The 24,558-nt window shown below is 40.6% G+C and overlaps 1 protein-coding gene across 1 annotated transcript in view; it reads right to left on the bottom strand.

Moving 5' to 3' along the window:
- The window catches only part of RSPO3 (R-spondin 3), a 122,680-nt gene that overhangs the window by 8,980 nt on the left and 89,142 nt on the right, over positions 1 to 24,558 (bottom strand). Inside the window, exon 4 of the mRNA XM_089686452.1 lies at positions 16,944 to 17,133. Coding sequence (XP_089542578.1) covers positions 16,944 to 17,133 — 190 coding nt within the window. The remainder of the gene's footprint in view (positions 1 to 16,943; positions 17,134 to 24,558) is intronic.

Here is a 24,558-nt window from a genome sequence, read left to right as displayed (position 1 = left end):
AGAATCAATACTGCTCTCATAATGAGTTGTTTTTCTTTTTATTTGCTATAACAAGCAATTTTTCTTGCCATGTAAAACAACTTAGTTGTGAAAATACATTTGTTTCTGAATCTAATTTGTTCATCATCATGTGGTTTTTTTCCATTGAATATGGCATCCTGATAAATGCAAGGAAACGTGCACTGCAAGAAATATTGGGCCCGTTATTGTAAACCTCCTTCTAGAAATGTTAGTTTCCTCCACTGGCTTAAATACTTTCAGTTAATTATCCAGAACAAGCATGCGATAAATGCAGTCAGAATTGTGATATGCATGCTTGTTCCCAGACAGTGGCTTAAAAAGTATTGGTGTTTCTGGATCATCATGGCAGCCATGTAACCAGTGTTTTCAGAACGAAAGGTCAGCAATGGCAACTTACATAATTTCCTTCATTACAGGATTCCTTTCACCACCTTACTACCACCATAAGTTTAAAGTGATTGTAAAGGCTCAAGGATTTTACCTTCATGCTATACATGAAGTTAGAATACCTTCTGTGTGCAGCTCCCCCCCAACCCCTTCTAATACTTACCCCTTCTCATTGGCTGAGATAGCAGTGGGAGTCATTGGCTCCTGCTACTGTCAATCACAGCCAGTGAGCCAATGAGGAGCGAGTGGGGATGGGGCCAAGCTGCATACATGTATGAATGGACACACAGAGCAGCAGCTTGGGTGCCCCTATAGCAAGCTGCCTGCTCTGGGGGCACTTGGCAGGAGGGAGGGACTAGAAGCACTGGAATATTGGGACTTCTCTGTGCAAAACTACTGCACAGAGCAGGTAAGTATGACATATTTGTTATTTTAAAGAAAAACAAAATCTGCCTTTACACTAACTTTAAGAATGGAGAAGTGGTGAAAGTGTATTTCTGGAATGCTGTCAATAATCAGTACTTCAGAAAACACACAGGGGCAACCAGTGCAACTGTGAATATCTATTATCTGGGAGGTCTTCAGACAGCTCAGATCATAGGTACAATGTACAGAGCTGATCAGAGTGACTCTGTACCTTGCATCACTGTGATGACCAATCACAGTAATTGCAATTTAATCACTTGCCAACTGTGCTATAGCCAAATGACAGCTACAGCGTGGTTGTCCAGTTCTGGGAGGGCGTCATATGACGTCCTCCCAGAAAGCACCCTCCTGTGCACCCCCTACAGACACAGCTGATCACATGATGAGGTAAAAGCCCAATTACCGCTGCCTTTTACCACGTGATCAGCTGTGTCCAATGACACAGCAGATCACTGAGTAAATACAGTTGCCGGTAATCACGTGAGAAAAGTACTGCTGATAACCGGCAAATGACACAGAGGACATCTGCACTGATGATCAGTGCCCTGATGATTAGTGCCCAGCAGTGCCACCCAGCATTGCCTTCCACCAGTGCCCAGCAGTGCCTCCCAGAAGTTTACATCAGTGGCTAGCAGTGCCACCCATCAGTGGCCAGCAGTGCCACCCATCAGTACTGCCCAGCATTGCCAACCAGCAGTTGCGCCCAACAGTGCCCAACAGTGCCGTCAGTCAGCGCCACCCATCAGTGCCCATCAATGCCCACCATTGATGTATATCAGTGCAGTATCATCATTGCCTTCTCATCAATGCCTGCCAGTGCCACCTTATCAGTGCCCATCAGTGCTGCCTATTTGTGCCACAGCATCAGTGTCCACTAGTGCCCATCAGTACTGCTTCATCAGTGCACATCAGTGAAGGAGAAAAATTACCTGTTTGCAAAATGTAATAATATAAACAAAGAAAAACTTTTTTTCACATTTTTTGCTATTTTTTTCTTTATAGTGCAAAAAATAAAACCCCCAGTGGCAATTAAATGCCACCAAAAGAAACTCTATTTGTGTGAAAAAAATAATAAAACTTTCATATGGGTACAATGTTGCATGACCGTGCAATTGTCATTCAAAGAGCAATAGCGCTGAAAGCTGAAATTTGGCTTGAGCACGAAGGGGGAAAAAGTGCCCAGTAGGCAAGTAGTTAAACACTCTAGTGTCTACATTTGCGACTAATGTAAGCTGATGACTTAAGCCATCCAAAGGCACGATCCTACCAGTCGGCAGTTTTGTGAAGGATTACAGTATTTATTCAGGCAATTTAGAAAACATGTCCTAATCAGTATTGGTCTTCATGCACACTGGATGTTTTAATAACGCTGGTAACGTTAGCTGTTTAAGTCACGTTAAAAACGTGAGTTTTTCAGCTTTTTTAGCGTTTTTGCATTAGCATGTAACAGCGTTTTGCAGCTTTTAGTGTGGTTTTCCACGTTGGCATTTTGTTAGCTTTTTTTAACTGAAAAACAAATTGGGGGGGGGGTCCTAAAATGCCGGTCTATTTCATTTTACCGCATTTTGCCGCATTTTTCAGTGTTAGAATGTTTTTAAAAAACCTTCTCCAGAAACCCTCTAGTCCAGGGTTTTTTTTCTAGCCAAAAAACATCCCTGCCAAAAAAAGTTGATTACAGTCTATGTATGCATGGACACATAGGAAAACATGCTGGGGGGTTTACTAGCTGTAGAAAAAAACTTCAAAAGCCAAAAACAGCAACTGTACAAACGGTCAGTGTGCACGAGGACTTGTACTCACCTGAAGCTATTGGCACTGGTGTCTTTTGCTAGAGCTTATCTACTCTCACTACCCTCTCCATTCATCTGAACAGGCCTCTGTTACCCTGAAAAAAGGACCTACTGAACATTTGGGGATTTTTTATCTGATTCACATAGATCTTCAGTAAACATTTCTGCTCGCATTCCAGAGTGCTGACCATCTACCTTCTACTATGCTTTAAACTGTACTACTGTACGGCATGCACCCACCATCATAAGGCCAATGTATAGGTGTGGGACTGTTTGCAGAAAGCTACAAAAACCCGACAGAGGTTCCAACCCTTCCCCACTTTCTGCAATATGAAAGAAAAAGTTATTTTAGATACACCTGAAATTGATTTAATCCTGAAACAGCAGTTAGGCCACTGTAGACATGTCTCCTTATCTTTTGAGCCAACTATCATTTCTGTTTTAGATGTTAAATACATACTTTTAGGAATCTGGAAAATGTATGTTTTTTTAGAATCTGTCTACCACTTTTGCAGCTTATACATCCTGATAATATATTTTGTAAAGCCCATCTTCAATCTATTAAATTCTTATCACTCTTTGGCAAGGGTTAACAATTTGGCTAACAGTCAAGTAAGATATGCAGCTATAGATCTTCAAAGACAAAATTAGTGCATATCATACGTTACATGGATTACAGGATGTGAACTTCATGTGTTAGGGGCTCTGCAGTGGTCTGCATAGATAAAAGATAGCTACATTCCTGAGATATCAGGTCTAAAGCCTCCTTCTTCCTAAACAGAAAGTTGATGACTAATGGGTAAAAGTTATATCAAGGGAGCAGTGTTCAGTGCCGTAAATCTTGATGTTTGAGCTACTGTTTTTTTCGTACTACCTAATACTCTGTACTTAGAATGTGTGGCTAAGCAATATGGTCGAGGGAAGCCCTCCTCTCTTGTAGACATGTTAAAAATCTTGCCTTAAGAACTATTATTTTGTATTGTATTAACAAACCAAATGCAGATGGCAGCTTTAGTTTTGCTGTACAGTTGCACACAAATGTAAAACTTCAAACACATCAACATAGTGGACATCCTTGTAAAATGAAAAAGGATCCTCTGGTTCTTCAGCAAGCATGCTTCTGGATATTATGAAAAAACATTTAAAGTTTTTTGGACAAAGGATTTGCATTTCACCTTGATGTGGGTAGGCAGTAACACATGTATTCTTCAAATTACTTCATTTGTTTTATTGTTATGCAGCGCTGACAGCATACTGCTTATGAGAATCTAAGACGCTAGACAGATTTGGAACTAATTAGTACAAGAGTAGACTAAAGGATACACCACTGAGAATGCTGTTGTTGTAAAGACAAAATCTGATACGACAAGGCATGGATTTTTTTCAAACTGGGTCACCTAATATTAGTTTACCTTGGTTCCTTTTCTTACCTTTTTTAATAGCTAGTTCCTTTTATTTTAGCTGATATTACACTCAGGAAAATTTTACATGAATGGCATTAGTTACTGTGGACCTCGGCCTGTATATTCCTCCTGAGTACTTTTAGTATTTCTGTGCTTTTTGCCTATTTTATTGCAGGAAAACAGATGAATGGTGTAATTAACACCATGTTGCTGCCAGAATACTGTGATATTTTACTCTACTTATAACTGTTTTGTTGTTTATGATTTTTTTTCATAAACGGAGGGATAATTTCTTAAATATTAGCCTATTTTGGTGAATGCCGTCCGGTAACTTTGTAATTATAATCTTCCTTTGCTACCCTGCTGCTCTGTACATATGGTGGAAGAGAAGAAAATAGCTGGTATTTCTAGGTTATGGAGGAACATGTGATGTACTCCCTTTCTTCTAATACGAGCAGGGCATTTTTTTCAGCGGGAACATGGGGGAAAGCAGTTCTGACACCTCCAGCATGGAATATATGTAATGATAAGGTGTGCTGGGTGAACTGGATGGACTTTTGTCTTTTGTAACTATGTAACTATGATGTACTGGAAGGCCTATTGATGCTGGCTGTTTGGGGATGTTTTATCAGCGGAGGATCTATTTTTGCATGACAGTCAATTGTTGCTGGAGGGTCCTTTGTTGGTGGTGGGGATCTATTTTTTGCCGGAAGGGATCTACTGTGGAGGGAGTGGTCTATTGTTGCTGACTGTTGGAGGTCTATTGATGCTGGCTGCTGGGGGATCTTTTGTCAGTGGAGGATCTATTTTTGCATGACAGTCAATTGTTGCTGGAGGGTCCTTTGTTGCTGGTGGGGATCTATTTTTTGCTGGAAGGGATCTACTGTGGAGGGAGTGGTCTATTGTTGCTGGCTGTTGGAGCTCTATTGATGCTGGCTGCTGGGAGATCTGTTGTTGCTGATGGGGGTCTATTGTTGCTGGGGTCGTATTTTGTTGTGGGGGTCCATTGTTGCTGGCGGGGGGGGGGGGGAGAGGGTCCCTTGCTGCTGACTGCGGGGGATCAATTTTACTGATTTTCTTGTTATCAAATTTCATACAAGTTACAGTATTTTCCGGCCTATAAGACAACTTTTTAACCCTTGAAAATCTTCTCAAAAGTTGGGGGTTGTCTTATACGCCGGTATACGGCATGCTGACACTTGGTGTCAGGGTGGCACTTTTTAGGTGGGCGGCGCGGTGCCGCCGCCGCCCCCCCCTTCCAACGGAAGAGACACTAAGTACAGGGGTGGGCAGGGGGCTGCTGTTTCTTACCTGGCTCCGGTCCCAGTCCCACGACGATCCAGTCCAGGAAGCGCGGCTGCTCCTTCATTCAGTTCGGCCGCTCGATGTTCGCGCGGCCTCTCGGCTCCGACTCATCACCGGTGATTGGCCGTCAGAACTGTAGCTCAGGAAAGGCACACAGGCGGAGCCGAGCGGCCCCGTGAAAATCGAGTGAGGGAGCGGCCGGTAAGTGTGCCGTGCAGAGATGGGGCACTATTCCTCCTCCCCACTGACACCAACGATGGGGCACTATTCCTCCCCCCACTGACACCAATGATGGGGCACTATTCCACCCCCCACTGACACCAATGATGGAACACTATTCCTTCCCCCACTGACACCAATGATGGGGTACTATTCCTCCCACTGACACCAATGTTGGGACACTATTCCCCCCACTGACACCAATGACGGGGCACTATTCCTCCTACTGACACCAATGACGGGGCACGATTCCTCCCACTGACACCAATGACGGGGCACGATTCCTCCCACTGACACCAAAGATGGGGCACTATTCCCCCCACTGATACTAATGATGGGGCACTATTCCTCCCACTGATACCAATGATGGGCCACTATTCCTCCCACTGATAGCAATGATGGGGCACTATTCCTGCCACTGATACCAATGATGGGGCATGATTCCTCCCACTGACATCAATGATGGGGCGCTATTCCTCCCACTGACACCAATGATGGGGTGCTATTCCTCCCACTGACACCAATGATGGGGCACGATTCGTCACTCTGACACCAATGATGGGGCACGATTCCTCGCTCTGACACCAATGATGAGGCACTATTCCTCCCACTGACACCAATGATGGGACACTATTCCTCCCACTGACACCAACGATGGGGCATGATTCTTCCCACTGACACCAATGATGGGGCACTATTTCTCTCACTGACACTGATGAGGTACTATTCCTTCCACTGACACTAATGCTGGGACACTATTCCTCACACACTGACACTAATGATGGGGCACCATCATTGGTGTCAGTGGGAGGACAAGTCAAGTTTAACAACAATACTCTTCTTGCAGATGTATCCTCATGTCACAAACTGAATAAAAAAAAATCTCTAACAGACCCCTCAATATTTTACAACCTGATAAAGGCATATATGCTAAAGGACTTTCTGGCCTGAGTATATTGTTGAGGATATACAGTCAACTGTTTTAGTTTCAATGGCTACAACCTTTTGATTTATAAGGAAAAGTTCCATTATCCATAGAAAGGGAGAAACCCAAAGCTCTACATTCTACCCCTGTACATTACACTTACAGAACTGATGTATGAGGATAACATTTTTAAACTCTTAGAGTTAAAGGTGACTACTAGCAAAATGATGTATGAATGATATTCAGTGCAGTAGTACTCTAAACTCAGGCTGTGTGATGAGACCCTCCCAAGAGCCAGGTCCATGGCAGTCTGGGCACAGGGAAAGAGGGTTGAAAGATGCTGGCTATCATTCAACCCAGAAGACTGAAAACATCTAGTGGTGGAAAAGAACCACTGTTTCATATTGCAGGAAGTCGATTATTGGAGCTTTTTATTTTATTTTTTAAGGGAGTGATTATTTATTTATTTTTGGCTTGATTTCTCCCTTTAACTTTTATCTTGTTATTACCATTGTTGTTGGGACTTCTGGTATCAGAACTCTCTAACCATAGCTAATGGTGCACTATTTTATCTCAGTATATTTTTCTTTCCTAATATTTTTTCATATCCTTTTCTGACATTTGTACCTCTTTTGTAGATTTATATATGTGCCCATTTATGTTTGTTTCCACATCCCTTACTCACTGAAAGATGAACTCCCTTGCAGTGGTGCTGCCCCCACGCGGCAAAGGTTAATTGCACATTTGGGTCTAGGGGGCTGCAATAAGCACTTAAAGCCTATGTGTGCATGGACACATAGGATAACATGCTGGGGAGTTTACTGGCTGTAGAAAAAAATGTCAAAAGCCAAAAACAGCTGCTGTAAAAACGTTCAGTGACTTAGTCCTCATGCACACTGGACGTTTTTACAGCTGCTGTTTTTGGCTTTTGACATTTTTTTCTACAGCCAGCAAACCCCCCAGCATGTTATCCTATGTGTCCATGACACATAGACTGTAGTCAGCGTTTTTTGGCAGGGGTGTTTTTTAGCTGGAAAAAAACACAGAACTAGTGGGTTTCGAGAGGAGTTTTTTAGCTGTAAAAATGTTCTAACGCTGAAAAACGCAGCAAAACACGGTAAATCGTGGCAAATCGGCATTTTTGGACGTTTGTTAAGCAAAGAAACCATGAAAAAGGTGGCAAAACACTAATGCAAAAACACTAAAAACCGCTGAAAAACTCACGTTTTTAACGCGACTTTACACAGCAAACGTTACCGGCGTTATTAAAACGCCCTGTCAGGGGCGGACTGACCATTTGGAAACTCGGGCACTGCCCAATGGCCTGGAGTCAGTATGGGGCCCCATGAGATGCCCCTGGTACCTTTTTCATAGGCTTTTTTGAGTTTGGGCAAGGACACAGGGGCCCCATGATCCCCTATTGCCCGGGGGCCCCATGAGTTGTCAGTCTGCCCCTGCGCCCTGCGTGAATGGAGTCTTATCCATTTCTTCATTCCACAAGCTCCTTCATGTTTTAAGACTGGTCCCTGCAGCCTCTGCTCCCCAATGCCCTATCCCATCAAGACTAAAGCAGAGCCCATATCTGTGCACGGGGCATGAGGACATCAAAGAACAGTCCACTGCCAGAGCATACAGGAGAAGAGCTGATTGCCAGGGGAGTAGAGGACAGGTAAATATAAATGCTATTCATGCTCCCCTATTGGTGAATGATCATTTAACCCTTGCAGTACAAGACAGGCCCACTACAAGGGAGAATTTGTGTTCTACCTGAGACGGGCTTTAAAGCTTTATATTCGTTTTTTTACCTTGCTTACTGTTTGATTTTTGTCATACCGTTTTGTGTAGCAAAATTGACAAATCCTCCTCTTTGTGTTTTTTACTACTGTAACATTTTTTGTTGTCTTTGTTTTGTCATATAATTGTATACTGTTGTCCTTAGTAACATTCTGTACAATACATAATAATAATAATAATTATCATATGCTTGTAGGATTCTCTACTCTATACAAGCAGCTTTTGTTTATTTTTCTTACTATTCTGATTTTTGCTAAATCCGCCCAAGCATCAGTTGTTAATAACCTAATACTCTACTATATAGAGAATCACACATTCCATTTTGATAACTCAGGATTGCTCTGTATACACTATGAAGTAACTTGCTATGCCTGTAACTCATCTTGGAGGTGAAAGTTCACCATGGCAAAGTTTTTGACCTCCTTACATTGTAGATTGTTGAGGCATCGATTGTAACGTTGCTAGTAATTGTGATTCCCTTAAAGAAGAAAGTACTTGATTATATGATTAAGGGGACATTAAACCCCCAAAACAAAAATTTTATATATTGCAGCTTACCAATTATTAGATGTAGTGGCTGCATTCATTTTATTAGGCTTTTCCCCCTCCGGTTTCACCTGGTGATCTGGCCAATAACATACGTCCTGTATTAAAATGCCCCAGCTCTAAATGAAGAAGCACAGGGGTACCTTTGGACAGTACCACTGTCATCTGATGTGGAGGGGAGTGTTAGATGTACTATAAGATTTAAATACACTAACACATTGAAGCTGAACTCCAGGTCACACTTATAAACAGCTATAGCAACTGTGTTAAATGTTTTTTCCCAACCCTCTAACTGCTACTGAGTCTGGACAGTTTGGTCTCTTAAACACTTGCCGACTGGATCACCAGGTGAAAATAAAGGAAATATGCCTAAAAAATAAAACGAATGCAACCATAAAATCTATGAATTGGTAAGCTGCAATTTAATATATTTTTGTTTGGAGTTAAATGCTGCTTTAATAAGGATTGTGGATAACTAAATTACTAAAATAAACTAGATCAGCAGTGGTCAGCATAGTAGTTATAGTGAGCCTCCCCTGGCATGTTAATTGCTCCCCATATGCTTTTTGAATTAACAACCATAGCTAAATATTTTACAAAAAATGATGGAATGCATACTACAGTATGTACAAAGCATATTTCACTGATGTGCTTTAGAGTTTTACTACAAAGTTGGAGTTGCATTTAATTTATTTACTTTTTTTATTTATTTGCCCTTTTACAGCTCCTGCAGATAGAAATTCCAGACAAATTCTATATCTATAATAAATAAATAAAGAAAAGGTTGTGTGCACTTCCTCTGACTTATTCAGTTGTGTTTGTATGTGCATGTATTTAGCCTGCTATCCTGCTATTCTGCACAGCTATTTACAGCATAGTAGTAAATCAGCTTCAGGAAAACATTCTAAAATTAGCTTCCTAATAGCGATACAATGCTTTATAATGAGAAAAGTGGAGTCCATTGTAGTGTGGAAAACAATGAGCAGGCTAGTACAAAAAATGGATGCAGGGTTGTGCCCATTGCAGAGTCATAAGCCCTTTTTGTTCTGACCTTGGACCTTGGAAATACATCTGTTTATAGGCTTTCTTAACCACTTTCCCTCCATAGGATGTACCCCCCTTCATGACCAGGCCATTTTTTGCGTTATGGCGCTGCATTAGTTTAACTGACAATTGCACGGTCATGCAGCGCTGCACCCAAATTAAATTTACTTCCTTTTTTTCCCTTCAAATAGATATTTCTTTCAGTGGTATTTGATTGCCTGTGCATTTACTATTTTTTTGTGCTGTGAACGAAAAAAAGACCAGTCAACTGAGAAAAAAACCCAATATTTTTGACTATTTGCTATTAAACATGTTCAATAAAAAAATTTAAAAAATCAAATTTAATCAAAAAATTAAGCCAAAACGTATTCTGCTACATGTATGCTAAAAAAAATCCCTATACGTGTAAATTAATTGGTTTATGTGAAAGTTATAGCGTTTACCAATGGTGCTATAGATAGTGGAATTTTATTTTTATTACTAGTAATGGCAGCGATCAATGACTTATAGAGGGACTGCGGCTGGCATTCTGACACTTGGGAGAACTGACTTGGTGTCACTGACATCCCCAGTGATGCCAATACAGTGATCAATGCTAATAAAAAGCACTGACACTGTACTAATGGCACTGGGCAGGAAAGGGTTAACATCTAGGGCGATGAAAGGGTTAACTGTGTGCTGTTTCACTATGCGGGCTGTGTGTGTGCTTCACTGTAAGCACATTGCTTTGTATGGCTCTGCTATGCAGAGCCATACAACGCAGTGTGCAGGAGCTGACAGGGGGGAGATCTGTGTTGTTTATACACAGGTCTCTCCCCCATCGGAGTTACTCAGTGATCACCGGGTGCCAGCGAGTAATCACCGGCCAGGACCTGATGATTGACAGCCTAGGCCATGAATGGCCTTGGCCAAACCAGAACTGCAAAATCAAGTATATATACATGATTTTGCGCACCCGTGCCACCCTGTAGCAGAATGACTGCTATAGGGTGACGTGGAAGCGGTGGAAGTGGTTAAAGTAACTAAAGGCTCTTGTATGTCAGCCTACACAAATAAAGCCCCGTACACATGATGAGAATATCGGACGAACGATCGCCTGGTTTTTTTTTGTCTGCTAGTCTCACATCGAAAGTGAAAAGGTTATTAAAGATGCAAAAATTCTCCTATGACAGAAAAGAATTTTGTAAGTGATGTCATGTATTGTATTGTATTTGTATTGTATTTTCGGATGACTACTGTACCGATTAAACGAAAATCGTACGATCTGGTATCATACAAGAAACATTTTTGCGCTTGTCCCTTCGGATATTGTTGCACAAATTGTCGAGATCGACTCTCGAAAGCTGTGGACTAACAATCCAATTATCGGAACGTTTCGTACAATATTCTTATAGTGTGTACGGGGCATAACATTTACCATCCCACTGTAGTGTAAGCAGGCAAAGCCTACATGAGAGTAGCAACTCTGCTCTGAATTCAGGAGCAGAGCAGCACTGTTGCCACACCATCACTGTAAACTGCATTAGGTGAACTTTATTGGCAAACTCAACATTTGTTGGATTTTCAGGGGACTTAGAAATTTTTTCCATAGTTCTATTTTAATATGGTTCTTAAAAAAAGTGCTGAGCCTTGCAACCACCAAGAACAAGTTAGCTCTTATTAGTTTGTTTCTATTGCTTTCTGTGCTGCCCTGTCTTGGCAACAACCACATTCCCCATTTTTGGTAAACATGTCACCAATGGGGTCACATATTGAAATAAAATCCACACTTTATATTTAAAAAAAAAATGGCTGGAGTTAGGCTTTAAACATATCCTGATATGTCACAAGTCGAATCAATACGGAATGTGAGCCATTATCAATAGCACGAAAATAGAACGTCGACATAATGGGTTCTTAAACACCCACTGTTGACCTTGTAGTATATGCATCGTATAAACATCAGGAAACAGTAATTAGTTTTAAGTTAATTTTAGAGTCTAGGAGGCCCGGGGAACAATCACACAGTAAGGTCATTAACCAGCCTAGTGTCTTTAACACATAAAACACATCTCTCAGCTGTGTTACTACAATCTGCTGTCTGTTATTTTACAAGCTGTTCTGACTCTGATTAGTGTTCATAATGCTACATGGGGGCTTACGTGTTTATTTTTTTCTCTGATTAACATGTCCTCTTGCTCTGAACCATGCCTATAATGTGCACAAAAACACTGACTATCCAGTTAAAATGTCATAATGACAGCTCTGTTAGCAGCACATAGCGGTTACCTTTAAAAAAAACTCCTACATTTGAGTGTTTGACACCACTGTGCCTTGTTTATGCTGTCATATTTGATAAAGTAACCGGAAATATACCAGAACTCATTTATTTCCACGCTGCGTAAACTGTGAGATTAGGAACTAATTTTCCTGTTGATTTTGTAAGCTAAACATTTTTATTTTTAAAGTAAAATGATGTTTGTAGTCTCTGTATTTTAAATGTAGACATATGATTTTATTACATTAAGCAGTTGAATGACGCACATGGAAGATTTTTGCAAATTGATGACAGCTAAGGCTCTAGATCAAACAATATATTTTCAGAAATTTGTTTTAATGTCACTAACAGTAATTAATTCACTTCATACCATGAAATTTATGATGGTGGGAGTTATTTAAAGAGACTCTGTCACTTTACACATTCATGGCCAAGTGACAGAGTTTCTTGAAAGAATAGCGCTCCACCTAACCTTTGCTGAGCACTGTATTCGCTCTCTATCAGAGCCAGGCGTCCATACCCAGTGCAAGCTCCATGTTTAATAGTATTGGAGCTTATACAGGGTTATTGACATCCCCCCCTCTCACCTGACAATATTCTGGCCTATGGATTGGCTGCTCAGGCCAAAGCAGTGCATCCTGTAAGGAAGGGAAGAAGGTCACATGCTCCCATATACCTGGAAGCACTGGTATTTCCCAAGGGCTTTGACAAATTAACATTAAGAGCAGGGGCGGACTGACAACTCATGGGGCCCCCGGGCAATAGGGGATCATGGGGCCCCTGTGTCCTTGCCCAAACTCAAAAAAGCCTATGAAAAAGGTACCAGGGGCATCTCATGGGGCCCCCTACTAACCCCGGGCCCTCGGGCAGTGCCCGGGTTTCCAAATGGTCAGTCCGCCCCTGATTAAGAGTAGCAAGGGAGCGCAGCAAAAGTGAGATTAGTGGATCTAAATGAAACACTAGGTTATACAAAAAAATTATGTTTCAGATACAGTCTCATGCCCTAACATTACAAAGCTTACAATAATTTAAAATGGTCATAATCCACCTCCCCACCCTGTAAAAAACATTCCTTATAATTTTTATAACTTCTCAGGGCACATTGTTTTTTATTATTATTATACAAGATTTATATAGCGCCGTTTCCTCAGCGCTTTACAATTTCCAACTTTATAGTTACAATTTCCTCTGATAGAAACTACTTGCTGATCCCGCCAGTCACTCAAACCAGTGACATAGATCTGACAGCTCATAGAGCCTTTGCAACATTGCCACTGCAGTGTACATGCATGCTCCCAATCCTGGGAAGATCAAGCCCTGGGTCTTCATCTTTCAGCTACCCATGTCACAGGCAGCAATGCCCTACAGTCAGCATGTGATGGCAGTTTTGTCTCCTGTCTAAACCTTTAAATGGATAGCTGTAGGTAGGGATGGTATAGGGATGTCAATAACTCCACCTACCGTATTACAATGCTTCCCTAATTTGCATGGAGCTACAGACCTCCTGGGATACATGACGTCGGTGGAAGCCGGTAAGCTTCCTTCTCTATTTCTGTCTCCATCCCACAGAGCTAAAACCTGGACCATTCACATGACCTTCATGAAATACATATGCATAAGGTATATGGAGGTTGTTTTACAGAATAATGATAGCAATTTGTAGATAAAACACCCAACGTGAATTGCACTGTTCCAGACCTATGACTCTTCACCGCTGCAGAACAAGAGCCCATCTGTGCTCACAATCCAAAGGCACTGATAATCACACAAGGCAAACACTGAAATCCACTTCTTCTGACACCATTATTTAACCACAAAAGGCTCCCTAAACTGAATAAGGGTCCAAAAACAGAAACTATCTTTTAAAATAATCAATAACACAGCGCAAAAAAATAATTAGTATAAAGAAAGTCCACAACCCAAAATGATCCGTGATTATGTGCTCCAATAGAAGAAATCCATGCCAAAAGAGGAAAGTCCCGAAAAATATATATGTATATATGCCGTTCCTCAAAAACCACAGGGTAATTACACCACGTAGTGCTCAGTGATCCCTCCCTTGTGTATTCCACACTCACCAGATATGATGGACTCCTAGATTTTAGGGCTTAAGAGTCAAAAAACGCTTATTACTGGTGAGATGTGGTCACAGAGATATCCAGGGTTCAATGGAGTATAGGTGCAATTCATCAATGTATTCCAAAATTCACCATGTGGGCAGAAGCAGGAAAAACACTAATAGTGTAATATTGTTGAGCTTCTTTATTCAAATAAAACAGTGATACACATTGCACTCACATTAACTAAGCCTTGAAATACTATGTTATCCATAGCCTTCAACCTCAATACAACGCTAGTCAAAATGGCTTCCGGAGTGCCGCTCTTCGCGTGTGCTCCACTCACCGGATGTGATGCCATACAACCTTGCCGGAACCAGAAATTGCGTCAACGCGTTTCACCCCTCCTCCAGGGCGTCCTCACAAATATCTTTTGCCTAGAGATACTTTAATGCCTGGTTTAATGTTTTATTGTATGGAATGTTTTGGTGATCTGTATACAATTTTTTGGTAATGCTAGATGTTAATAAAATTTACTAGATAAAATTGTAAGTGTGCAGGATTTCTCTATTCTCTTTCTTAATTTCCTGACTATATCCCAAATGCTTCCAAAAGATGTGGATGGAGCTGTGTACCAAAGTGAACTAATACTACCGCGTGGCCTCTGTTTCAACTAGAGAGCAATAAAAATATCACTCACTATTTCATATGACAAGTCTACCCAATGTATATAAGTTACAGAATAGATCAGAGGCAGCTTAGTGACACAATTGAGCTCGATTTATTTATTGACAGGAAGAAATATAGCTGAATATAGCGGATTCATTCTGCATTATCATCATGCACATCATTAAACGTGATGGTTGTCTTTTGCCCTTCTGTGTTACATCAGATTGTGTCTGTGATGAGTGTGAGTGGGTGGATGAGAAGGGAATTTAACACTTAATATTTTAAGCCTCTCGGTATTATGTTACATTATCTCCAGCTAAAGTAACATTTTCTCTAATCTTGATGCATGGTTTTGGGAATTTTTCCTCAGCATATTTTTGAACTCCAATCAAAGTATGATAAAACACAGCGAGTGTAAGCCAATTGCATACTTATCAAATCCTCTGCCTAGAAATTTCACAAACATTGCATGTAACTGCTGCTCTCCCACCCAGTCGAGCCACACATATGCTCTAATATAACTATCTATTTCTCTGACAGGGGAGTATATTAGGAATTAACAACTTGCTTGTAAAATGGGGGATTCCATATAGTTTCTAATTCCGGCATGTTGATCACCTAGACTCATATAAATCCCGATAGCATTCATAAATAATTTAGACAGCTCGTCTTTTTTTTCCATTGGATTTACAGATTTTCTCTCTAGCACAATATGTATACAGCTTGCCAGGAACACAAAACCAAAACTACTAATGTCCAAGGATGGAAACTTTTCTGTTGTGCCAGCAGATAGTAATATTCTAAGTCGTATTTATTCATACACATCATCCTCCACTAAAACTACTATCGCTAGGAAAGTAGAATAATCCATTGACAAAATGTTACTGCTAAACTTTACTGTGTATAATAAATTTGAAATTAATTCCAGCCAGTATTTTGTTTTTATGACCAGACTAAAGAAAAAAGCTTTTCTGTTTTCTCTCTGATATCCCTTTAGATTTAAATTGTTATGCAGAATTAGGGTTTTCGTGCTATCAGTTGCCCGATAAATGATCTGAGACTATATTTGTCTTGGTGGTAAATCAATAGCTTGAGCCTGGTACATACTGATTTGGATTATGACTGGATAGGGACCTGCTCCTCTGGTTTTTTGGGGAGTTTAGACAAAGTAGCAAAAACAACTACATTTCATGGCAGGTTACTGTAAACTCTCACAGAGCAGCAATGCATCAATTGAATGGCCTTTATAAACTTTGGAATACTGTATGTCATGCTACCAAGAAGAAGGTTGTTAGGGCTTGACTGTTGTAGTGCCAACCAGAGCATGTTCCTGAGTTGCAGATAGAAATAATGACAATGCCTCTGCTGTTTGATTCATCTTAGAGCTTCATTTACAAAATACCACAATGTGCTAGTTGTGTTGCATTTATATTGTTTGATAACCACGTTACAAGCTGGATTATCCCTTTTAAAATGATAAAACTATAAATACATTTTTATGCCTTTTATATACGGTACATTCAGTTCTGCACTGCTTTTTACATCAAACGTAACATCAATGTTATATAAATTTAAAACAATAATAATACTTTTATAAACGGTAATGCTAAAGATCACAACAAATAGGCAGATCATGAAAGTAGACATATACTCCACTGGCAACTTGAAGCCAGCTAAACAGTCTTACTGAGATTGGTATATACGAAGTAACAAAATGGCTAAAATATTCATTGTTCATGAAAACATTACTGACCTAGGCTCTCTTTAGGGATGATTACATGACCAAAATCATACGTTTTTGGTTACTTATTCCCTGTTGAAGGGGAGTGTTCTGACTGGCTGATCTATACTTTGCAAAGATAAAGGGACCAGATGCCTAGGATTTTGGTCATGTGATCAGCGTTAGGTATATCGTAGAGCCGCATGTTCTCCAACAGCAGCATTCTGCTCCATGACTTTCTGTTATGACTTTCTATTCATTATACTAGCAAAACTGACAACGTAGCATTAATTTAATATTTAGGTGCTGGTCCATTTACTCTATTTGCCAGCATGGCTAAAAACATTTTAGAGGAGAATCCCAAAATGAGAATACATTACCTTTCTGAACATTTCTTTCTCTGCACTATGCATTTTCTTGTTTCATTTGTTGGCGGGCAAGGTGTGCCACGTGATGAAGGGTGCTGTAGTATCTCACGAGTTCTTGTTTCATTGCCCCGCTTGAAACCACATGTTTTCCCCCTCTTTGTACATGAACCCCAAGGACTCCACTCACTGACTGCGCAGTGTACTGTGGGGGCAAAACAAAACCATGAGTCAAATTATAGTTTCTATTTTGTTAGTTTACAAAGCAATTTATTCACAAGAATGTTCAGTCACAAGGTTACCAAGACAAAACAAAGCCATAAATGAATACCTGCAATCATTTTGAAAGATAATTTAAACACACTTTAGGACTGGTAACAATCTATCACCAATTTAATAAAATTAGTCGATTTTATAAAATAGAAATCTAAACATTGCAATTTAAGTGTCTCTTGGAGGACTGATAGGGTCTTCCATGCATTGTTTCAAATTAAGGATGAGTATAAACCAACAAATATAGCCTTCAACTCCAAAGATGATTGGAAAGTTCTTAAAAAGATGGGTACCTTAATGCTGAACCTGAAAATGAGCACACCATTACTCTCTATAACAGTGGTTCTCAACCTGTGGGTCGCGACCCCTTTGGGGGTCGAATGACCCTTTCACAGGGGTCCCCTAAGACCATCAGAAAACACATATTTCCGATGTGTAAAGAGCAGCTACTGTGTAGAAAGCAGCTGCTGTGTTGAAAGCAGCTACTCTGTTAAAAGCAGCTACTGTGTTGAAAGCAGCAGTATTGGAGGTAAAACGACACTCATGAATTATAATTACTGGGTAAATAATTTTATGGTTGGGGGTCACCACAACATGAGGAACTGTATTAAAGGGTCACGACATTAGGAAGTTTGAGAACCACTGCTCTATAATATTTAACATGACATTTGTAAGAGGAAAGAACATGAAATGATACTGAAAATGCATACAATTCATTGCATAGTGAACCCTTAAAGTGGTACTAAAGGTAAAATAAAAAATGACATATGATGCAGTCTATCACTAGAATTAACAAAGCAGTTTTGAGTCCCCCAATGGCTTAGTTTTGTTTTACCTGTTAATCCTGCTGTTATTTTTCAACCTCCTTTAACAGACCAAGCCGTGCAGCAAAATTGGAAGTTAGAGGGTCAAGAGAAACCATGTAATACTGACAGCGGTGCTTACAGTAGTGAGCATTCGTTCATATAGTTAAAAGCTTTATCCAAAAACAAAAACAAAAAATGGTTTCTGTAACTGCTTAAAAAGTGTTACCTGAAATTGGGCTTTAATTTGTTATTCATTTATGTAAAATCCATTGAAATATACTGGTCCATCCAACACTACCCTCATCAGACAATGCTGCTATCCAAGGTAGACTCCATAAATAAAGGAGCCACCCTAAGACAGTAAGTGTGTTGTTGGTTGAATCACTGGAAGACAATAAAAAAACTAAAAACAGAAAACTAATGCAGCCTCACCATCTAAGGATTTACAAGCTGCAATTTATACAATTTTTCATTTTTATGTTAAGATATAGTATGATTTAATGGTTGGCTTGTAGAAAGTCCCTTAAATACTTTTCATTGCTAAGAATGTCCATATTAGCTAGAGTAATGTACTGTACATGTAGTTGTCATGGAACATCTCTTATCGATTCCTTTCCTAAGTTACTTTTGATGCTAGGTAAATCAAGAGGGTTTATAAACTCTTAGGTCTTATTGGCTTTAACACTTGCAAACTATCATTCTGGCTGCTAATTTGTATGACCTTTACTGTTGGCAAAATTACATCACACAACAAGCTTTTTTTTTTACATAGGAAAGCTTGGCTTCATGGAAGGACTTTGGAAGCTCTTACACGTGCATACCAATATGGACGTGCATACAGGACACAGGTGTACCCTACCAGTCTTCAGCTGGTAGCAGTGGAACTGATTACAGTGAATTTGAAAAGGTTTTCTGCAAACATGCTAAGAATGCAAAGTGGTATTAAAGGTTTGTAATTTTTTTTCAATAACAAACATGTTATACTTACCTGCTCTGTGCAATGCTTTTCTTCTCAGTCCCCCGATGGCACTCCTGGCTCCTCCCCCTCGACCAGTGCCCTCTATAGCAAGCTGCTTGCTATGGGAACACTGGTGTGTGCTCACTCTCGAGACCGGCTCTATGCATCCATAAGACACATAAAGCCGTGGCTCTGCCCTGCCTCCTGCTCTCTCCTTATTGGCCCACTGGCTGCAATTGACAGCAGTGGGAACGGATAGCTCCTGCTGCTGTCTCAGCCAATGAGGAGAAGGAATCACATGACAGCTGAGGCTCTTGTGCACATCACTGGATCGATAGCAAGCTCAGGTGAGTATTAGGGGAGGCTGTGGGGGAGCAGCACACCAAAGGTTTTTTTACCTTCATGCATAGAATGCATGAAGGTAAAAAAAACCTTTTACCTTTACAACCACTTTCATTTTGATAGGAAGGGCAGTTAAGTCATTAGTAAATAGCATTTATTATGTGCCCTGTTTTGTATCCTTGATTAAGCTTTTAATATATGTAATATATTTATAAAGTAATTAGTGATGGCTGAACACCCCCCTGTTCGGTTTGCGGTCGAACGTTTGAACCTAATGAACGTTCGACCGCGAACTTCGAACAGGGACAATTCACTATGCAGTATCTTAGCGCATCCAATATGCAGTAAGATACTGCACAGCTACTAAAATACCACATGAGTTATAGACATGCAGTATTTTAGTAGTGAAAACATTCTTTAATGTTTCAGCTGTTAGCAGGGTTCCCCACGGATACCTGAATGTAAAAAAATTGCCGGCAGTTAAAAAAAATTTTTTCAAACGGCAGGGGGTCCCCCCCCATCCATACCAAGCCCTTCGGGTCTGGTATGGATTTTGAGGGCAACTCCATGGCAAAATTAAAAACTAAATGATGCGGGGGTCCCCCAAAATCCATACCAGACCCTTATCTGAGCATGTAGGCAGGTCAGGAAAGGGGAGGAGACGAGCGAGTGCCCCCCTCCTGAACCATACCAGGCCACATGCCCTCAACATAGGGGGTTCTTTGGGGAAGGGGGGCTCCCCCCCAAAGCATCATCAACATGGGGACAAGCGCCTCTTCCCCACAACCGTGGCCGGTGGTTGTGGGGGTCTGCGGGCAGGGGTTTATCAGAATCTGGAAGCCCCCTTTAACAAGGGGGCGCCCGGATCCTAGCCCCCCTATGTGAATTAGTATGGGGTACATGGTACCGCTACTCATTCACAAAAAACAAAGTGTGTAAAAAATGACAGAAGACAGTCTTTTGACAAATCCTTTATTAAAACAATAGTTAAAAAAGGTCCCTGAAGTAGATCCAACAGCAATCACGATGCCCACCACCACCATCGACCCCAAAAAAGAAACAAAAAAAAAAGGCTCCTCTCTTGATGCTGATTCCCACCATCTACAGCTGTGCCAGCCTGACAGTTCTTAAATATCTAAGGGTCAGGAACCACCCGATGATGTAAACTGGGTGGCCCCGCCCCTTGTGACATCATCATGCACTGTGATTGGCCAAAGCATTGCTCCTGACCTGTGGTCAGGTGCATGGCTTTGGTCAATCGCAGTGCACTGTCAGGGTGCAGTGCATTGTGGGACATGGCAGGCGAACAGCCCACCAAACGCCCTTACCGTTCATGTGTTCTCCGAACAAACAAACAAACAGCCAATGTTCAAGTCAAACTTACTTTCGACTCGAACATCAAGCCCAACTCTGTAAGAAATATTACATCCAATATGACATATTCAAAGTCTGCTGAAGCTTAACTCTAGCTAAAGGAACTGACTGAAATTCCTGTGACCAATGTTCTCCTCCCTTCCAGTCAGGAAGTGAGGGGAAATCTCTCCAATATGGTACAGACTGCAATAAAATCCTTTTTTTCATTAACCGCTTCCTGTCTGCAGTATAGCAGAAGTACTGCTACAGGGTGACACGGGTACACAAAATCACACATATATATATATATATATGTGATTTTGCATTTCTGGGTAGGGGGCATGTATGCCCTACCCGCGCCGCCATTCGCGGCCTTGGCTGTCAATCAACGGGTCCCAGGCCGGTGATTACTCGCTGGCGCCCCGTGATTGCCAAGCATCTCCAACGGGGGGGAGAACTGTTTTTAAACAGAACAGTTCTCTCCCTTGTCAGCTCCTGTGCACTGCTTTGCATGGCTGTGCATTGCACAGCCATGCAAAGCAGTGTGCTTACAGTGAAGCACAAACACAGCCACACAGTTACAAACAGCACACAGTTAACCCTTTGATCACCCCACATGTTAACCCCTTCCTGCCCAGTGCCATTAGTACTGGGTCAGTGCTTTTTATTAGCACTGATCACTGTATTTGTGTCACTGTGTCAGAATGCCCGCCGCAGTCCTGCTATAAGTCACTGATCACCTCCATTACTAGTAAAAATAGAAAAAAAAATCCCAGTAAATATACTGCCATTTGTAAACGCTATAACTTTCACATAAATAAGTCCTGTGTAATAATAATAATAATAATAAACCAAATTATATACACGTCTTGAGATTTTTTTTTTAGCAGAGACCTAGCAGAATACATTTTGGCCTAAATTTATGATGAAATTAGATTTTTGGCATTTTTTTTACTGGACACGTTTAATAGCAAAGAGTCAAAAATGTTTTTTTCTCAAAATTGTTTTTTTTTTATAGAGCAAAAAATAAAAAATGCACAGGCAATCAAATGCCACTGAAAGAAAGCTCAATTTGTGGGAAAAAAGGAAGTAAATTTAATTTGGGTGCAGCATTGCATGACTGCGCAATTGTCAGTTAAAATAATGCAGTGCTTTAATGCAAAAAATGGGCTGGTCATGAAGGGGCTAAATCCTTTGGAAGGCAAGTGGTTAATTAGGCTATTATTGCAGTCTATAGGTTTGACTTAATAAAACTGTAGAGTGCAAACTCTGGTGCAGCTGTGTATGATAGCTAATCAGATTCTAATGCAGGCCATAGATGGGGAGAAAAACGGCAGATTTTTCTTTTAAAAAACGAAAATTCGGTCGTTCAAGCGGCCGACGTTACCATCAATGGTAAAAAAAATCGGCCATTTTTCATCCCTTCTACAGCCGGCAAAAAGTGTCCCTGCAGAGAGCTCCGCTATTTCTGACAGTTCTCTGACAGTTTCTTCACATTTACAGCGGTTGAAACATTGTATCTATTTGTTTCCATTTAGGATACAGATGTTTTTATTCGGAAACAAATAGATACATTGTTGCAACCGCTGTAAATGTCAAAGAACTGTCAGAGAACTGTCAGAGATAGCGGAGCTCTCTGCAGAGACACTTTTTGCTGGACTGGAATTCTTCTTATTTTCATCCTACTTCTTCTTTTTCTTCTTCTTCATCCTCATCTTCTTCTTCTTCTTCTTCTTCTTCATCCTCTTCTTCTTCTTCTTCATCATCCTCATCCTCTTCTTCTTCATCCTCATCCTCTTCTTCATCCTCATCCTCTTCTTCTTCATCCTCATCCTCTTCTTCTTCATCATCCTCTTCTTCTTCTTCATCCTCCTCCTCCTCCTCTTCTTCTTCTTCTTCCTCATCCTCATCTTCTTCTTCTTCTTCATCCTCATCCTCTTCTTCTTCTTCTTCATCATCCTCATCCTCTTCTTCTTCATCATCCTCATCCTCTTCTTCTTCTTGTACATCCTCATCCTCTTCTTCTTCTTCTTCTTCCTCATCCTCGTCCTCTTCTTCTTCTTCATCCTCATCCTCTTCTTCTTCATCCTCATCTTCTTCTTCTTCTTCATCCTTATCCTCCTCTTCTTCTTCCTCATCCTCACCCACTTCTTCTTCATCCTCATCCTCCTCCTCTTCTTCTTCTTCCTCATCCTCTTTTTCTTCTTCTTCATCCTCATCCTCTTCTTCATCCTCATCCTCTTCTTCTTCTTCTACATCCTCATCCTCTTCTTCTTCTTCCTCATCATCATCCTCTTCTTCTTCTTCTTCTTCTTCATCCTCATCCTCTTCTTCTTCATCCTCATCCTCTTCTTCTTCTTCCTTCTCACCCTCGTCCTCTTCTTCTTCTTCTTCTTCTTCATCCTCATCCTCTTCTTCTTCATCCTCATCCTCTTCTTCTTCTTCATCATCCTCATCCTCTTCTTCTTCATCCTCATCCTCTTCTTCTTCTTCTTTTTCTTCTTCATCCTCATCCTCTTCTTCTTCTTCTTCATCCTCTTCTTCATCCTCATCCTCTTCTTCTTCTTCTTCTTCATCCTCATCCTCTTCTTCTTCTTCCTCATCCTCTTCTTCTTCTTCTTCATCCTCATCTTCTTCTTCTTCTTCCTCTTCCTCATCCTCTTCTTCTCCTTCATCCTCTTCTTCATCCTCTTCCTCTTCTTCATTTTCTTCTTTTTGTCTTCCTCTTGCAGGTCACTGCTCATGCGCAGATTTTTTATTGGCAAAAAATCGGCCGATTTGCCCACTAATTGCCGCGAAAATCGGCCGATCGGCAAAATCGGCCGATTTTTTTCCAACTTTACAGAAAAAAAAAACCCGCCAAAATACCGAAAAACGGCCGACCAAATAGCCCACTAACGATCCGAAAATCGGTCGATTTTATTTTCGGCCGAAAAATCGGCCGATTTTCGACCCATCTATGGCCTGCATAACTTTAGCTTGTTCAATTAAGCTTTGACAAAAAAATCGGGAAACTGATTGGTGCCTATGCAGAGCTACACCCAATTTTGCACTCTCCAGTTTTTGTAAATAACCCCAGTGTCTAGCTGAAGTAGTGATGACTTGAAGTTAGGTGATATCTCCCTAACAGGGTTCAGAGACAGCAATAAAAAATTGACTGAGGTATGTACTCTTCCCATGTCTAGCCAACGCAAGAGAAAAAAAATGTTTTGGCTTGAATATTTCTTGTTAGATCAATAATTAGAAGTGCAAATGCATGAAATATCAAATTTGCAAGAAAATGTGAATTGGGCTTTAAGCTACCAAGAATGTATTCAGTCATAACATACAGAATTCATAGATGTAATTTCATCTTTTAACAGGTTATTACAGGTTTTTTTTTTAAACTGATGAATTGCTTTCAGGTGAAAAACAATTTTCCACATGGCATACATATTTTCTAAAAATAAAAAACATTTAACGTCTAATAATGTGCTTTGAATTCTAGATCATAACAGATGTTATATTTTGCAAATACCTCTAAATTACCTTGTCTCAAGTTATGAGCAGAATTTATTTTATACATGTTTTTGTTGTTTTCTAACATCAGCAGTGTTGTTAGAAAGGAAACATAAGGTAAATTTTAAACAGTCATAAAAGCATATTGAAAATGAGCCAAAACAGACAAAATTAACATGTTTATGTATACATCTATTTCAAAGCCTAGACTTTATGTCACATGTGCTAAGCCAAAGGAGCATGAAGTGAGTTATATTAAGGCCACGTATGAGTGTATTAATCATACAAAGTTACCAGCAAAGGTGTGCCTAGGGCTGCTGTTAGAAACCATGGGGCCCCATACAGCCAACATGACAGGGCCCCCCTCCCCAAACAAAAGCACAGTTTACTATGCTTCAGT

This window comes from Staurois parvus, unplaced genomic scaffold, assembly GCF_062004578.1.
Source record: "Staurois parvus isolate SC_StPar_1 unplaced genomic scaffold, SC_StPar_1.0 ptg000397l, whole genome shotgun sequence".
NCBI lineage: Eukaryota > Metazoa > Chordata > Amphibia > Anura > Ranidae > Staurois > Staurois parvus.
This window is presented reverse-complemented; position numbering and strand designations above follow the sequence as displayed.